The 14939-nt window shown below is 36.2% G+C and overlaps 1 protein-coding gene across 1 annotated transcript in view; it reads left to right on the top strand.

Moving 5' to 3' along the window:
- Positions 1–374: 374 nt before the first annotated feature.
- Positions 375–14939, top strand: part of LOC115439352 (uncharacterized) — a 176131-nt gene continuing 161566 nt past the window's right edge. Inside the window, exon 1 of the mRNA XM_030163186.1 lies at positions 375–2184. Within this exon, the coding sequence (XP_030019046.1) occupies positions 390–2184 (1795 nt within the window). The 5' untranslated portion in view covers positions 375–389. The remainder of the gene's footprint in view (positions 2185–14939) is intronic.

Here is a 14939-nt window from a genome sequence, read left to right on the forward strand (position 1 = left end):
CAAGACAGTGGAATTTTTGCACTTGGCAAAAACATCCCAGGGGCCGTACTGAACCCTTTGGTGGGCCGCATTTGGCCCCCGGGCCGCATGTTTGACACCCCTGGTCTATGTGTTTGTTGTCTTCAGATTTCTAGTGTTTCCAGGGCTGAATTATTTAGATGGGCTGCCAGCAGGGAGCTACATGATAGCACAAACTTAAGTCTGAAGGGGAGGGGGGTGTCTACAGCTGCAGATCAGGTAAAAGGGGACCTCATCATGCTTCACCTTTTCTCCTCCACACTCCTCCCTTTGCATTCGGGGTGGGGGTGGGGGGTGTAACAGGAGAGTTGAAACTCAACACCCGGCTCTATTTTCCGCTTTTATAGCCGTCCTCCTTATTGTCTTCACTGATGACTAACCTAAGTGAGCAGTCGCATTTGGGTGGCTCTCTGGGCCAGCGCGGTCCACAGTGGACTGACGGCCTCAGTGACAGGCCCTCCAGTCGCTGTCAGGTGTGCGGCACGATTGCGGGACGGAGGAATTCTTTAGCTCTAGGAGGAGGAGACGCCGGAGTGTGGGTTCACCGTCACCCCGACAAGATGGAACCGGGTCTGGAGTCGTGTCTTCACGTCGACCGGCAGCTCCTCCGAAAGAACTCAGTACCCGACCTGGGGAGCGGGCTCTACCAAAGGGTGGTGATGGCAGACGGGGTTTGTGCAGCTCCGCAGGATTACTACCAGACTGACATCACCTTATCTGGGCAGGTACCTGAGGAGTCTGGGTTTTATAGGGATAACCGGCCACCGCTCACCAGATCAGCCTCGCATTATGGGCCCAGCCCTGGGGGGGTGAGGTCCACCTGGGATCAGGGACAAGCAAGAGCCACACCTTCTATGTTAGCCTCTGCTTCTACACCTACCCCCGCACCTCCTCCTCCTCCCCCTCCACCCCCGCCTCCTCCTCCACCTCCTCCCCCTCCTGTTCTTGAGCTGAGCCGTCTGTACAGGGAAGCGCTGGGGTCTAAGGTGATCCCAGGCGTCCAGCGCGTTGGCGGCAGCTCTCCCTCTCCTGCAGTCTACGGGGTCCAGCCCCCTCTTCCTCTTTACGCCGCTGAGCCTCCGTCCCTCACTGCCCGCCAAGCTTATAACGGTATCTTGCCCCTGGACCCCCGCCAGCCAGCTGCCACCAGTTCAGCGGTGGACCCAGCTACTCAGGGAATGGACGGAGCTCTCCCCCGGCCATATGGAGCTGTTGCCTCCCAGAGATTGCCTTACGACCCGAGCTATGACCCCACCTCAGCTATGGTGGCTGCTACTGCTGGCGTGACCTCCGGCCTGCCCGCTCACCACCCCAGCGCCGCTGACCCGAAGAAGATGGTGGATCCGACTTTCTTGGCTTTTCTGCGAGCCGAGGGCTTGGCCGAAAGCACCATCACTCTACTGCTCCAACACGGCTTCGACTCCATGGGCATGATGGGTATGATGGAGGACCATGACGTTCGTTCTGTGGCGCCTAATTTGGCTCAGGCTCGTGTCCTGTCCCGCGTGGTGCTAAGCTGCAAGACAGGCGGAGCGGCGATGCGCGCTCGCTCAAACAGCTTCAGCCACCGTAATGATCTGTACATGCAGCCTCAGGGTCTGAGCATGGATCCCAGCCTGATGCAGCAGCCCCCCACCACCATCCAGACCGTCTCCCCTAGAATGGGAGAGTTCTTGGGTAGGAGACCCAGCAGCGCCCCCTCCCAACACCTTCTGGAGACCACCACCTACCCAGGAGCACGGCCCATGGCAACTGGAGCCTTCCCAGTCAGCCCCGGAGGATACACCAATCCCGTAACTCAGGCGAGACCCCTCTCCATGTACAATCCCCACACCGGCCTTGCAATGTCTGCTCTTGGACAGCAGCCTCCACCAGCTCCTGGCACCCCTGGAGCGGCGCCCAAAACCTTCTCTGGCTCCTATTCCCCCATTGAGTTGATGAAGAGAGCCCCCAACCTCCCCCCAGCATCCCCAGTAGCGGCACCAAGCCCCCTTCACAGCCCCCAACTGCTCCGGAAAGGAATGAATGCCGTACCCGACAGTGCCATTGTTCCTGTCACTTCGTCTTCCACTCTCCAAGCGCAAAACCTTAACAACCCCAAGATGGTAGGACGCCGCACTGGTCCACCTGTCATAGTCTCAACCATGGTCACCACACCTGACACAAGTAAAGTCACTAGTTTTTCTTCTATCTTCTCTGTTTGTGCGCTCTAGACATTTCTCCCGGTTTGTAGTGTTGAATAGTCAACGCTCTTTTCCTGAACATTTGACTGTGATAATTCAATGTGTCTGTTTTTTGTTTTCTAATAGATTAGATCTATAGAGAGATTTGATACTGTGCTGGGTTTTATTCAGAGCAGTTAAAGATTGATTTCGGGCATAAAAATGCGACTGACAGGCTTTTTGAATGGAGGAGTAGCATGTATGATGCATCTGACAAGTTAAGCAGCTTTGCTCTCAGAGGTCTTTTTTTAAAATTACGCAACTATTTATACATGTATTGCAACAGAGTTGTGTCATTTGCCTGAGGGGATCCTGTCTCATCACCAAGTTGAAACATTTATGTGAACAGCACTCCAGTTATTGAGGTCAACAGTTTTCAGTCTTTTTTTTTTTTTTTTTTTTTTTATACCACTTTAAAAAAAAACAACAACAAAATCAGAATCATTTTGAAGCCGCTGAGAAATTGATTAATGTACCTTATCGCCATGGTATCACAATTTCCTCACTAATTGATAATAAAATACATGAAAAGATACACAATGTCAAAGCAATCAATAGGAATTCATGTCCATTTTCGAATTATTTTTCAACCTGACGCATAAAACTCCAGCTTGTCTTCTATTTATACGTTTATTTTCTTACTGCATGCAAAGTTTCTGTCATGCCTTTCTATTTTACCCTGTACTCTCTCCTAATCGGCGGCTTAACTCCCTCAAATCCAATTATGTTAATTGGATGTATAGTCGTGTACACTCTAATAGGTAACTGTTTTTTTAGACGCCCTGTTGTCTGTTTGAGACTCCAGCCGTGTTTGTGTGTTGAATGTACATGTTCTCAGTTTACACATGCAAACTGCACCTCTTTTCCCACCTGCAGATCTCACAGAACGGTTGAAGTAATAAATAGGATTCTAAAATAGCAGACGCACGACACCCAGTAGTCAGTCGTTATTTTAAGCGTGCGGTAAACTGAGGTATCAGTCTTGATTTTCGCACCAAAATAAGCATCTGTACACTGTAAAAAAAAAATCCTGTTGTTTTTACAGAAAAAAATTGGCAGCTGCGGTTACCGGGACAATACTGTAAAAAACACATCCAACTGTAAACATATTTATGGAGTAACATGTAGATTTAACATTTTAAACATGTAGATTTAATATTTTAAACATGTAGATTTAACATTTTAAACATGTAGATTTAATATTTTAAACATGTAGATTTAACATTTTAAACCTGTAGATTTAACATTTTAAACCTGTAGATTTAACAGTTTAAACATGTAGATTTAACATTTTAAACATGTAGATTTAACATTTTAAACATGTAGATTTAACAGTTTAAACCTGTAGATTTAACATTTTAAACCTGTAGATTTAACAGTTTAAACATGTAGATTTAACATTTTAAACATGTAGATTTAATATTTTAAACATGTAGATTTAACATTTTAAACCTGTAGATTTAACATTTTAAACATGCAGATTTAACATTTTAAACATGTAGATTTAACATTTTAAACCTGTAGATTTAACATTTTAAACCTGTAGATTTAACAGTTTAAACATGTAGATTTAACATTTTAAACATGCAGATTTAACATTTTAAACATGTAGATTTAACATTTTTAAACCTGTAGATTTAACATTTTTAAACCTGTAGATGTTAACAGTTTAAACATGTAGGATTTAACAGTTTTAAACATGTAGATTTAAATTTTAAACCTGTAGATTTAACATTTAAACATGCAGATTTAACATTTAAACCTGTAGATTAACATTTTAAACATGTAGATTTAACATTTTAAACCTGTAGATTTAACATTTAAACATGCAGATTTAACATTTTAAACATGTAGATTTAACATTTTAAACCTGTAGATTTAACTTTTAAACCTGTAGATTTCACATTTAAACCTGTAGATTTAACATTTTAAACTGTAGATACCATTTTAAAATGTAGATTTAACATTTTTAAACATGTAGATTTAACATTTTAACATGTAGATTAACATTTTTAAACATGTAGATTTAACCATTTTAAACATGCTAGATTAACATTTTAACATGCTAGATTTACCTTTTAACATTAGGTAACCTTGTAACCTTGTTAGATTTAAACATTTTTAAACATGTCGATTAGAGTAAACATTTTAAACCTGTAGATTTAAACATTTTAAACATGCAGATTTAACATTTTAAACATGTAGATTTTAACATTTTAAACCTGTAGATTTAACATTTTAAACCTGTAGATTTAACAGTTTAACATGTAGATTTAACATTTTAAACATGCAGATTTAACATTTTTAAACATGTAGATTTAACATTTTAAACCTGTAGATTTAACATTTTAACCCTGTAGATTTAACAGTTTAAACATGTAGATTTAACAGTTTAAACATGTAGATTTCACATTTTTAAACATGTAGATTTAACATTTTAAACATGTAGATTTAACATTTTAAACCTGTAGATTTAACATTTTAAACCTGTAGATTTAACAGTTTAAACATGTAGATTTAACAGTTTAAACCTGTAGATTTAACATTTTAAACATGTAGATTTAACATTTTAAACATGTAGATTTAACATTTTAAACATGTAGATTTAACATTTTAAACCTGTAGATTTAACAGTTTAAACATGTAGATTTAACAGTTTAAACATGTAGATTTAACATTGGATTTAACTGGTAAATGTTCTGCGCTTATTTAGCACATTTTCTCCACCTTCATGGTGTCCAAAGCACTTTCCAAAGCCACCAGGCCCGACTGGGAGCAATTTATGGTTCAGTGTCTTCCATGGACACTTGGACATATGGACAGTCGGAGCCAGGATTCGAACCACCAACCCTTTGGTTATTGGACGAGCCGCTCTACCAACTCTACCAACCCATTAATTTACAAATTTAAAATGTTACATTGTTAAATGTTTACTTTTTTATATATATATATATTTTTTTTTTAAAAAAGAAAAAAAAAAGCAAATACGCCGTTATTTCAACATTATGGTCTTTGCAGTTTAAACGGCACCACATTGTTTTTCAATTTACAGTTTTATTTTGTAAAAACAATAGATTCCATCCTTCCTACATCCAAATCTGGTTTTGTTCACATACTCTTCCTGTAAAAACTACAGCTATATTTGATTTAATCGTTAACACAAAAATCTTTTCAAATAAACAACTTTGCATCGTATTGTCACTTACAGTTTTTTTATGTTGCAATTCTACAACTTTTTGGTGTTAATTCTACGGTCATTTTTTACAGTGTAGCGGAAATGGTACTTTCTTTTCTTTTTTTTATTAGTGATAGTTAACAAGACAATGTGGACAGAAGAACAACAACAACACATAAACAAAAGGAAACTCAAACAAATAAACAAACAAACCAAAAACAACAACAATGACGGAGTATTGACAAACAACAACAGCGTCATATTACAATGAAAAAGATCATAAATGTAAATAGCGACTAAACCATATAGTTTGGTTAGGGGGCGATAGGGAAAAGGGGAAGAGGGGGGTGTGAATGAAAGTGAGAAAGAGAGAGGGGGAAATTAATAATTGTTGTAATAATACAAAAATATTTCATAATAATACCAGTAGCCTAATTTGCTAGCATTATTGTGGTAACGGAAACGGTACATTTGAATCATCTGCCTGTTCATTTAAAAAAAAAAAAACAACAAAAACATATGATCCTCTGGTTAGATCCTCTGCATCTACTTGTTTTGTTTTTCTTTTTCCTCTTTTGTTTCTTAGGTGGATACTCTTCAGTCGACACACCAGGCGTTTAATTATGTAGATTTTAGCAGAATGTATTTGTTTTTTCCTACAAGGTTAATGCAAGGAGTTTGGCAGCTTTTGTGCGGGGCTTAATGAGAGGGATTTCTCCAGCGAGGCTTCATCTCAGGCCATTTATATAAATAAAGGCCTTGGTTTCTCCTTTTAACAAGTTGATATATCTGCCTGCTGATGAGAGCTGATGAGCTTGGGGAAGAATTAAATCTTTTAACCTTGCTTTCAGCTGTGTAAACCTGGAGCCCTCCTGTCTGGGTAATGGGTCTGTGGGGTGCTGCACCTGTTGTAGTGGAATGACTTTTATCAAGTGGTTAGCCTTCGTGTGTTGTCAAGGAAATTAGAAAATGAGGAGTTTGAATCAAGATGGAGGGGGGAAGGGGGGGGGGGGCTAGAAATGTAGGAAGTCCCCTTTGGAGTTTGATGCATAGACGCAGCTCTTCCAAGGTCGCAGCACAAACATGTCTCCACCCCCCCCATCGTCCTTACCACGCTTTTAGCACAACAAACTCATTTGCATGTAGCTGACATTTGTTGCTTCAGTAACTTTATCTGATAATGGGCAGCTCTTGCTCACAATCGGAGGGCATACTTCTTAATTGTGTGTTGCTAGGCAACGTAGGTTTCAGTGTTAATCAGAGACAGATAATCTTCACATTTAAAGAAAGGAGAAAAGTGGAGCCCTGCAAACACGGCTGCAGATTTATTTGGTGCACTTGTTACACTCTCTCTCTTTGTTTTTGTTTTTTTTTTTTTGATGAGCCATTTTGCAGTTTTGAGGTGGAGAAAATTGGGTGAAAATAATAAGATGTTCCGGGCACTTAAGGAAAACATGAAAGAAAATAAATAAATAAATAAATAAATAAATATTCAATCAAGTAAAAAAAAAAAATAATAATAAAATCTTGAATTAAGCCAAAAACAAAATAAAAAAAAATCTTCAGTTAGGTAAAAAATTTTTTTTAAATAAGCCAAAAAAAATAAAATAAAAAAATCTTCAATTAAATTAAAAAAAAAAAAAACTTGAAATAAGCCAAAAAAAATCTTCAAGTAAAAAAGAATCTTGAATTAAGCCCAAAAAAAAAATCTTCAATTAAGTTAAAAAAAATAAAAAGAAAAAAAATCTTGAATTAAGCCAAAAAAAAAAAAAAAATCTTCAATTAAGTAAAAAAAAAAAAAATCTTGAATTGAGCCAAAAAAAGTCTTCAATTAAGTAGAAAATCTTGAATAAGCAAAAAAAAAAAATCTTCAATTAAGCTAAAAAAAAAGGTCAAATTTAGTAAAAAAAAAAATCTTGAATTAAGCCAGAAAAAATATTCAATTAATTTATAAAGTAAAAAAAAATCTTGAATTAAGTAAAAAAAAAAAAATCTTGAATGAGCCAAAAAAAATCTTGAATTAAGTAAAAAAAAAAAAAAAATTATATATACATACATATATATATATATATATGTGTGTGTGTGTGTGTGTGTGTGTGTGTGTGTGTATATATATATATATACATATACACATATCTTGAATTAAGCAAAAAAATAAATAAATAAACAATTTTACACCTCAAAATTTCACTTTCAAAAGTTCAGGTTTTTCACATTTTATTGTTAAAGAATAGTTTGTAAATGTTAATATTTTCATAATTTAATGTAAGTTTTTAAACTAAAACTAAGAAAAATTTGGAGTTCATTATCTATAGGTGTAATGTAATATTATGTTTTTCACATTAAACTAAGAACATTTGGGGTCATTATTTCTTGGTTACTATGCTATTATTTTAGTTGAGATCACATTGTTGTGTATGTGGAACGTAGCTTTCAGTGTTAATCAGAGACAGATAATCTTCACATTTAAAGACAGGAGAAAAGTGCAGCCCTGCAAACACGGCTGCAGATTTATTTGGTGCACTAGTTACTCTCTTTTTTTTTTTTTTTTTTTTTTTTTTTTTGATGAGCCATTTTGCAATTTTGAGGTGGAGAAAATTGGGTGAAAATAATAAGCTGTTTCTGGGCACTTAATGAAAACATTTCTCTTCCTCTCTCTCCTGTTTCTGAACGCTGCACATCTCAAGAGACGCTTCTCATAAATGTGCAAAGGCTCCACCGCCTTTTTCTTATTACATGCATGTTATTTTATGCTCAAACATGCATAATAATGAAAAGTGACACATTATTCCTTTCACAGCCACCGAATAAATTCCTAGCCTTTCCGTTCCGATTCTTCTTTTTTATCCCGTCGCATCAAAGCGTATACACAGAGGCAGTATTTTTTTTTTAGATCGCCGATTGTGAAATGCAAACATATTAACGGCGGTTGCGGAGGGTGTTTATGCAAAAGTAGAGGTGGGAGGGCCCTGCCGGTGTACTCCTCTCTCCTGGGCGCTGTCTTGGTTGGCTAAAGCTGTAAGTAGAGTTAATAATGGCATTAAACGGTCGAGTCCAGCTTAGTCACAACACTTCCCCTTCCACCGAAAGTAGGGAGAGCGCCTAGCAGCACTCGCATTGGCCATGGAGTTGTCTCTCAGTGGCATCACACAGGGCGGCACAGGTGGGTACAACCTAACTGCGACGTCACTCCGCTAGCTAGAGACGCGATTGGCCGGTAGCCCGTGTGTATGTGTGTGTGTGTGTGTGTGTGTGTTCAGTAGATTAACTTAGGTGGATGCAAACGTGATGTGCACAGACGCAGGCACGTGGTTTCCTTACGGGGATAATCCGCAGAACATCTTCAGCTGTGCTTTTCTGGGCTGGGGCATTAAGAGGCGGTGTTAGGGGGGGTTGGGTTTGTGGGCGGGGCCTATAAGGGAGGGGGAGGAGGCTGACCGGGACTTGGTAACAGGTCTTTGTTGTATTAAGGTATTGGTCAGGATTGGTGGTCATCTGTGTGTTCATCTGTAACAGGGCATCTGCTGGTTTTACTGCTGATTTTTTTTTTTTTTTTTATCGTTTAATGTTACATGACATGTTGATGAATAGGGCTGGGTATCATGGCCAATTTCCATAATCGATTCGATTTCGATTCGTAAGGTTCTGAATGGATTAATCATGATTCGATTCCATTCCATTCAATATCAATTTGATTCAGTATTAATTGATTGATTCAGAGTAATTTAGTGATACCAAAGTAGAGTTTTGAGGATTGGAACCTTTGGCGGGCTGGTTTTGGCCCCCGGGCCGCATGTTTGACACCTGTGATTTAGACTTTTGGATCAGCATATAAGTGTTATGTTAAAGGGGTTTTTTACATACATTTTCATGGCTGAATTTCTCTTCATTCAAAGATAATGTGATGACGGTCTATTTTTACCCAGCCCCCCTGAGGGGGAGGCAAGGGGTATTGTTGGTTCAGTTTGTTTGTTTGTTTACACTCTAGCATCAAAACTATGGCTTCAATTCATACCAAACTGGGTGTATAGATTGCCAGTGACCCAGAATATATCTGATTAGATTTTGGGAACAGTAGGTCAAAGTTTCAATTTTTTATGATTTTTTATTTTTTCTTCTTTTTTTCCCTTTACTTACATGGGCGAAATTTCACATATCTGTAGCAGCAAAACTGTTGGTTGAATTCATACCAAATTGGGTTTATAGATTGCCACTGACACAGAATAGATGTGGTTGAATTTTGGGAAAAGTAGGTCAAAGTTTAAATTTTTTATGATTTTTTATTTTTTCTTCTTTTTTTCCCTTTACTTACAATGGGCGAAATTTCACATATCTGTAGCAGCAAAACTGTTGGTTGAATTCATACCAAATTGGGTTTATAGATTGCCACTGACACAGAATAGATGTGGTTGAATTTTGGGAAAAGTAGGTCAAAGTTTAAATTTTTTATGATTTTTTTATATCTTTTTTTTCCCCATTTACTTACAATGAGTGAAATTTCACATATCTGTAGCAGCAAAACTATTGGTTGAATTCATACCAAATTGGGTTTATAGATTGCCAGTGACCTAGAATAGATGTGGTTGAATTTTGGGAAAAGTAGGTCAAAGTTTAAATTTTTTATGATTTTTTTTATATCTTTTTTTTTTTCCCCATTTACTTACAATGAGTGAAATTTCACATATCTGTAGCAGCAAAACTATTGGTTCAGTTCATACCAAATCCGGTTTATACATTACCAGTAATGCAGAATAGATGTGGTTAGATTTTGGGAAAAGTAGGTCAAAGTTTGATTTATTTATTTATTTATTAAAATATTTTTTCTCCAATTTACTTATAATGGGTGAAATTTCAAATGTCTGTAGCAGCAAAACTATTCGTTGAATTCATACCAAACTGTGTTTATAGATTAGCAGTGATATAGAATAGATGTGGTCAGATTTTAGGAAAAGTAGGTCAAAGTTTCAATTTTTTATGAATTTTTAAAATCTTTTTCTCCCTATTTACTTATAATGGGTGAAAATTTGAAATGTCCATGAAAACATGAATTTTGTTTCAATTTCCTTCAAACCTTGCACATATATGGAGGCAAATTGATATGCTGACATCAGCACATGTATAGACATGATGACATCACCTGGATCGATGGCAAAATAAGCTACGATACGTTCAAGGGGCAGGGTTTGTTGTGTCTGGAACCACTTGTTATATTTTTAATGATCATTTTTGTGTTAAGGAGGGATTAATAACAATAAAAACACGGTAAAAAAATGGAAAGTAACGTTGATATTGGCTAAAATGTCATGTATGTAGATAAATAGATAGTTTATTTGCCATTTGTACACATTCAGGTACATAGGAATTATTATGCAGAGGTGTAAGGATAAAGGTAGAGTCAAATAAAAATCAAATAAATATAAATAAATCATAAGTCATATAATAAATAATCAAAATGCAATGTTAGCCTGTGCAGTTTAACATATACAGTAGGTCCAGATTTAGGAGGATATAAGATAAGATTACATAAATAGTTATACGTATGTCATAATGTAAAAACTACAGACATGCAGTAAATGCAATATACACACAGAATAAAATATAGAATATGTGCAAATTAAAATAGGTAGAATAAAGTATGCAATATGTGCAGAGGCATTTAGGATGATCTAATTGCCTAAATGGAGAAAAAAAATACACTTCTCCTCTGTTTTCTGGTGCAACTGTGTGGGTATGTTCAGTGTAAAACATAGAAAAAGAAACTCGAGGCGTTTCTTTTGCATATTTTAGCTTAATGTGTTTTTTCTGCCGGTTTAAGTTTGTACATTTGAGTTGAAAACACAAGTCTTCTGTTCAGCTGTAATTGCAATATTCACCACAATAATCACAGTCCTGTGCAGCTTTAATTGGGAATTACACCGAATTAATTTGAATCCTCATTTTAGCAAGAAACCCTAAATTAAACGGCGGCTAAATGAAAATATACCATTAATCATAGTTTTAATCACCATCTTGAGTGTTATCAGCTAGTGTAGAGTGAAAAAAATATATATATATATATATATATATATATATATATATATTATTAAAATGTTTACATCTACAAACTGTTCTTTAAAAAAAGGTGAAAAACATGAACTACCATGAATGTAATGAAATGCATTAGGGGGGAAAAAGTGCCGTTTTAACAGTTTATGCCATTATTTGGCCTCAGCGTCTCATTTTCACATGTTCATTACAAGTTACAGTGGATCTACAAATACACAAAACATTTAATAACAGGCAGAATAGTAGTACAATTACACTTAATTCTCTTAAGTCATTTCAGGTTGTTCATATTTGTTCAGGTTATTCACATTTTTTGTAAAAGCCTAGTCTGTGAATGTAAAAAACGTGGGTAATTTTACTTTTTTTGACACTAAAATAAAGAGAAAAAATTGTGGTTTTCTTTATTTATAGTTTTTTATATATATATATATATATAATATATATATATATATATATATATATAGTATTTTACTGGTGTGGCCCACTTTAGATTGAATAGACCTAAATTTTTTATTTATTTTTTTTCAGTTATTTTTTATAGAATGTTTTTTGCAGTAATAGTGCAGAAGACATGTCCAAACAATAGGAATTGTTGTTTTTACACTTAAAATAACTTAGGAATTGACCTAAAATTATTTTAACATCCTTGCACTGCAAAATCAAAATGTTACCAAGTGTATTTTTCTCATTTCTAGTCAAAATATCTCATCACACTTAAAATAAGATACAATGACCTAAAGAGTAACTTTTCAGTGAGATATAAAAACAGATTTTTAGACAATAGATCTGGAGAATTTTATTTCAAGAAATCTAACCAAGATAATTTTCACTTGTTCCATTGGCAGATTTTTTGCTTAATTCAAGATTTTTTTGTTTAATTCAAGATTTTTTTTTTTTGCTTATTTCAAGATTTTATTATTATTATTTTTTTTTTGCTTAATTCAAGATGTTTTTTTTTTTTTTTTTTGCTAAATTCAAGATTTTTTTGTTTAATTCAAGATTTTTTTTTGCTTAATTCAAAATTTTACTTATTTTTTTTGCTTAATTCAAGATTTTTTTATTTGTTTAATTCAAATGTTTTTTGCTTAATTATATATATATATATATATATATATATATATATATATATATTTTTTTTTTTTTTTTTTTTTTTTTTTTTTTTTTTTTTTTTTTTTCTTAATTCAAGCAAAAAAAAATCTGCCAATGGAACATGTGAAAATTATCTTGGTAAGATTTCTTGAAATGAGATTTTCAAGTTCTATTGTCTAAAAATAAGTTCTTATATCTCTCTGAAAAGTTACTCTTTAGGTGATTCTGTCTTATTTTAAGTGCGATGAAATATTTGGACTAGAAATGAGAAAAATAAACTTGGTAAAATTTAGATTTTTGCAGTGTATGACCCATTTGGACGTTTAGAGGCTCTGTAGTTACCGTGGAAACACCATCTTTTACAACATTGATTCACCAGTAAAACCCAAGACCCAAGCAAAAAAAAATCTCGAATTAAGCAAAAACATCTTGAATTAAGCAAAAAAAAAAAAAAACTTGAATCGAGCAAAAAAAAAAAAATTGAATTAAGCAAAAAAAAAAAAAAAATCTGCCAATAGAACAAGTGAAAATTATCTTGGTAAAATTTCTATAAAATGTGATTTTCCAGATCTATTGTCTAAAAATTAGTTCTTATATCTCACTGAAAAGTTACTCTTTAGATGATTATGTCTTATTTTACGTGTGATGACATATTTGGATTAGTTCATTCATTCATTCATTTTCTGAACCCGCTTTATCCTCACTAGGGTCACGGGGGTCGCTTGGAGTCTATCCCAGCTACATAGGGGCGAATGCGGGGTACACCCTGGACAAGTCGCCAGTTCATCGCAGGGCTGAACATATAGAGACAAACAATCACTCTCACATTCACACCTATGGGCAATTTAGATTAACCAATTAACCTATTAGTGCATGTGTTTGGATGGTGGGAGGAAGCCGGAGTACCCGGAGAGAACCCACGCAGACACGGGGAGAACATGCAAACTCCACACAGAAAGGTCCCACCCCCCGTCAACTGGTGTTGGAATTGAACCCAGGACCTTCTTGCTGTGAGGCACGAGTGCTAACCACTGCACCACCGTGTCACCCATATTTGGATTAGAAATGACAAAAAATATTGTAGTGTATTTTATACTGAACAAAAATATATACGCACCACTTTTGTTTTTGCTCCCATTTGTCATGAGCTGAACTGAAAGATCTAAAACTTTTTCTGTGTACACACAAGGTTTATTTCTCTCAAATATTGTTCACAAATCTGTCTAAATTTGTGTTAGTGAACACTTCTTCTTTGCTGAGATAATCCATCCACCTCACAGGTGTGGCATATCAAGATGCTGATTAGACAGCAGGATTTTTGCACAGGTGTGCCTTAGGCTGGCCACAATAAAAGGCCACTCCAAAATGTGCAGTTTTATCACACAGCACAATACCACAGATGTCACAAGTTTTGAGGGAATATGCAATTGGCATGCTGACTTCAGGAATCTCCACCAGAGCTTTTGCCTGTGAATTGAATGTTCATTTCTCTACCATAAGCCATCTCCAAAGCTGTTTCAGAGAATTCATGAAGAAGACTGTGCGAGGAAAATGGTGGTCACACCAAATACTGACTGGTTTTCTGACCCCCCTGGACCACCCAATACAGTAAAAGTGCACATTTTAGAGTGGCCTTTATTGTGGCCAGCCTAAATCACACCTGTGCAATAATCCTGCTGTCTAATCAGCATCTTGATATGCCACACCTGTGAGGTGGATGGATTATCTCAGCAAAGGACAAAGGAGAAGTGCTCACTAACACAGATTTAGACAAATTTATGAACAATATTTGAGAGAAATAGGCCTTTTGTGTACATAGAAAAAGTTTTAGATCTTTGAGTTCAGCTCATGAAAAATGGGAGCAAAAACAAAAGTGGTGCGTTTATATTTTTGTTCAGTATACATATATATATATATATATATATATATATATATATATATATATATATTTTTTTTTTTTTTTTTTTTTTTTTTTTTTTTTTTTTTTGTCATATTCGGATTAGAAATGACAAAAATACACTTGGTCAGATTTAGATTTTTTGCAGTGTGATTGTTAAAATCTTCAGTGTAATTGTTGTATTTCACCAATTCATCCCGTATTGCGGTTTTGGCCCCTGGTCCACATCTTTAAGCCCCCTGTTCTGGTCCATTTTAGCTAACGCATCTGTCCAGGTGAGTCGGTCACAACGCTGCAGATCCCTCCTCCTTTTGACAGGAAGCCATCAGCGCTGCGTCTGACAGTTGCGTGTAACCTTGTAGCGCATGTCTCCCGTGAGGGCCTGGATGGGATTTTAATTTCCCTGCTCGTGTTTGGAAGGACGTTCACCAGGATGCATGCCTAATATGCTCTCAGCCGTCCTTGGCTAAACTGCTTTGTTCAGGTGTCTGAC

This window comes from Sphaeramia orbicularis, chromosome 19 (genome assembly GCF_902148855.1).
Source record: "Sphaeramia orbicularis chromosome 19, fSphaOr1.1, whole genome shotgun sequence".
Classification (NCBI taxonomy): Eukaryota; Metazoa; Chordata; class Actinopteri; order Kurtiformes; family Apogonidae; genus Sphaeramia; species Sphaeramia orbicularis.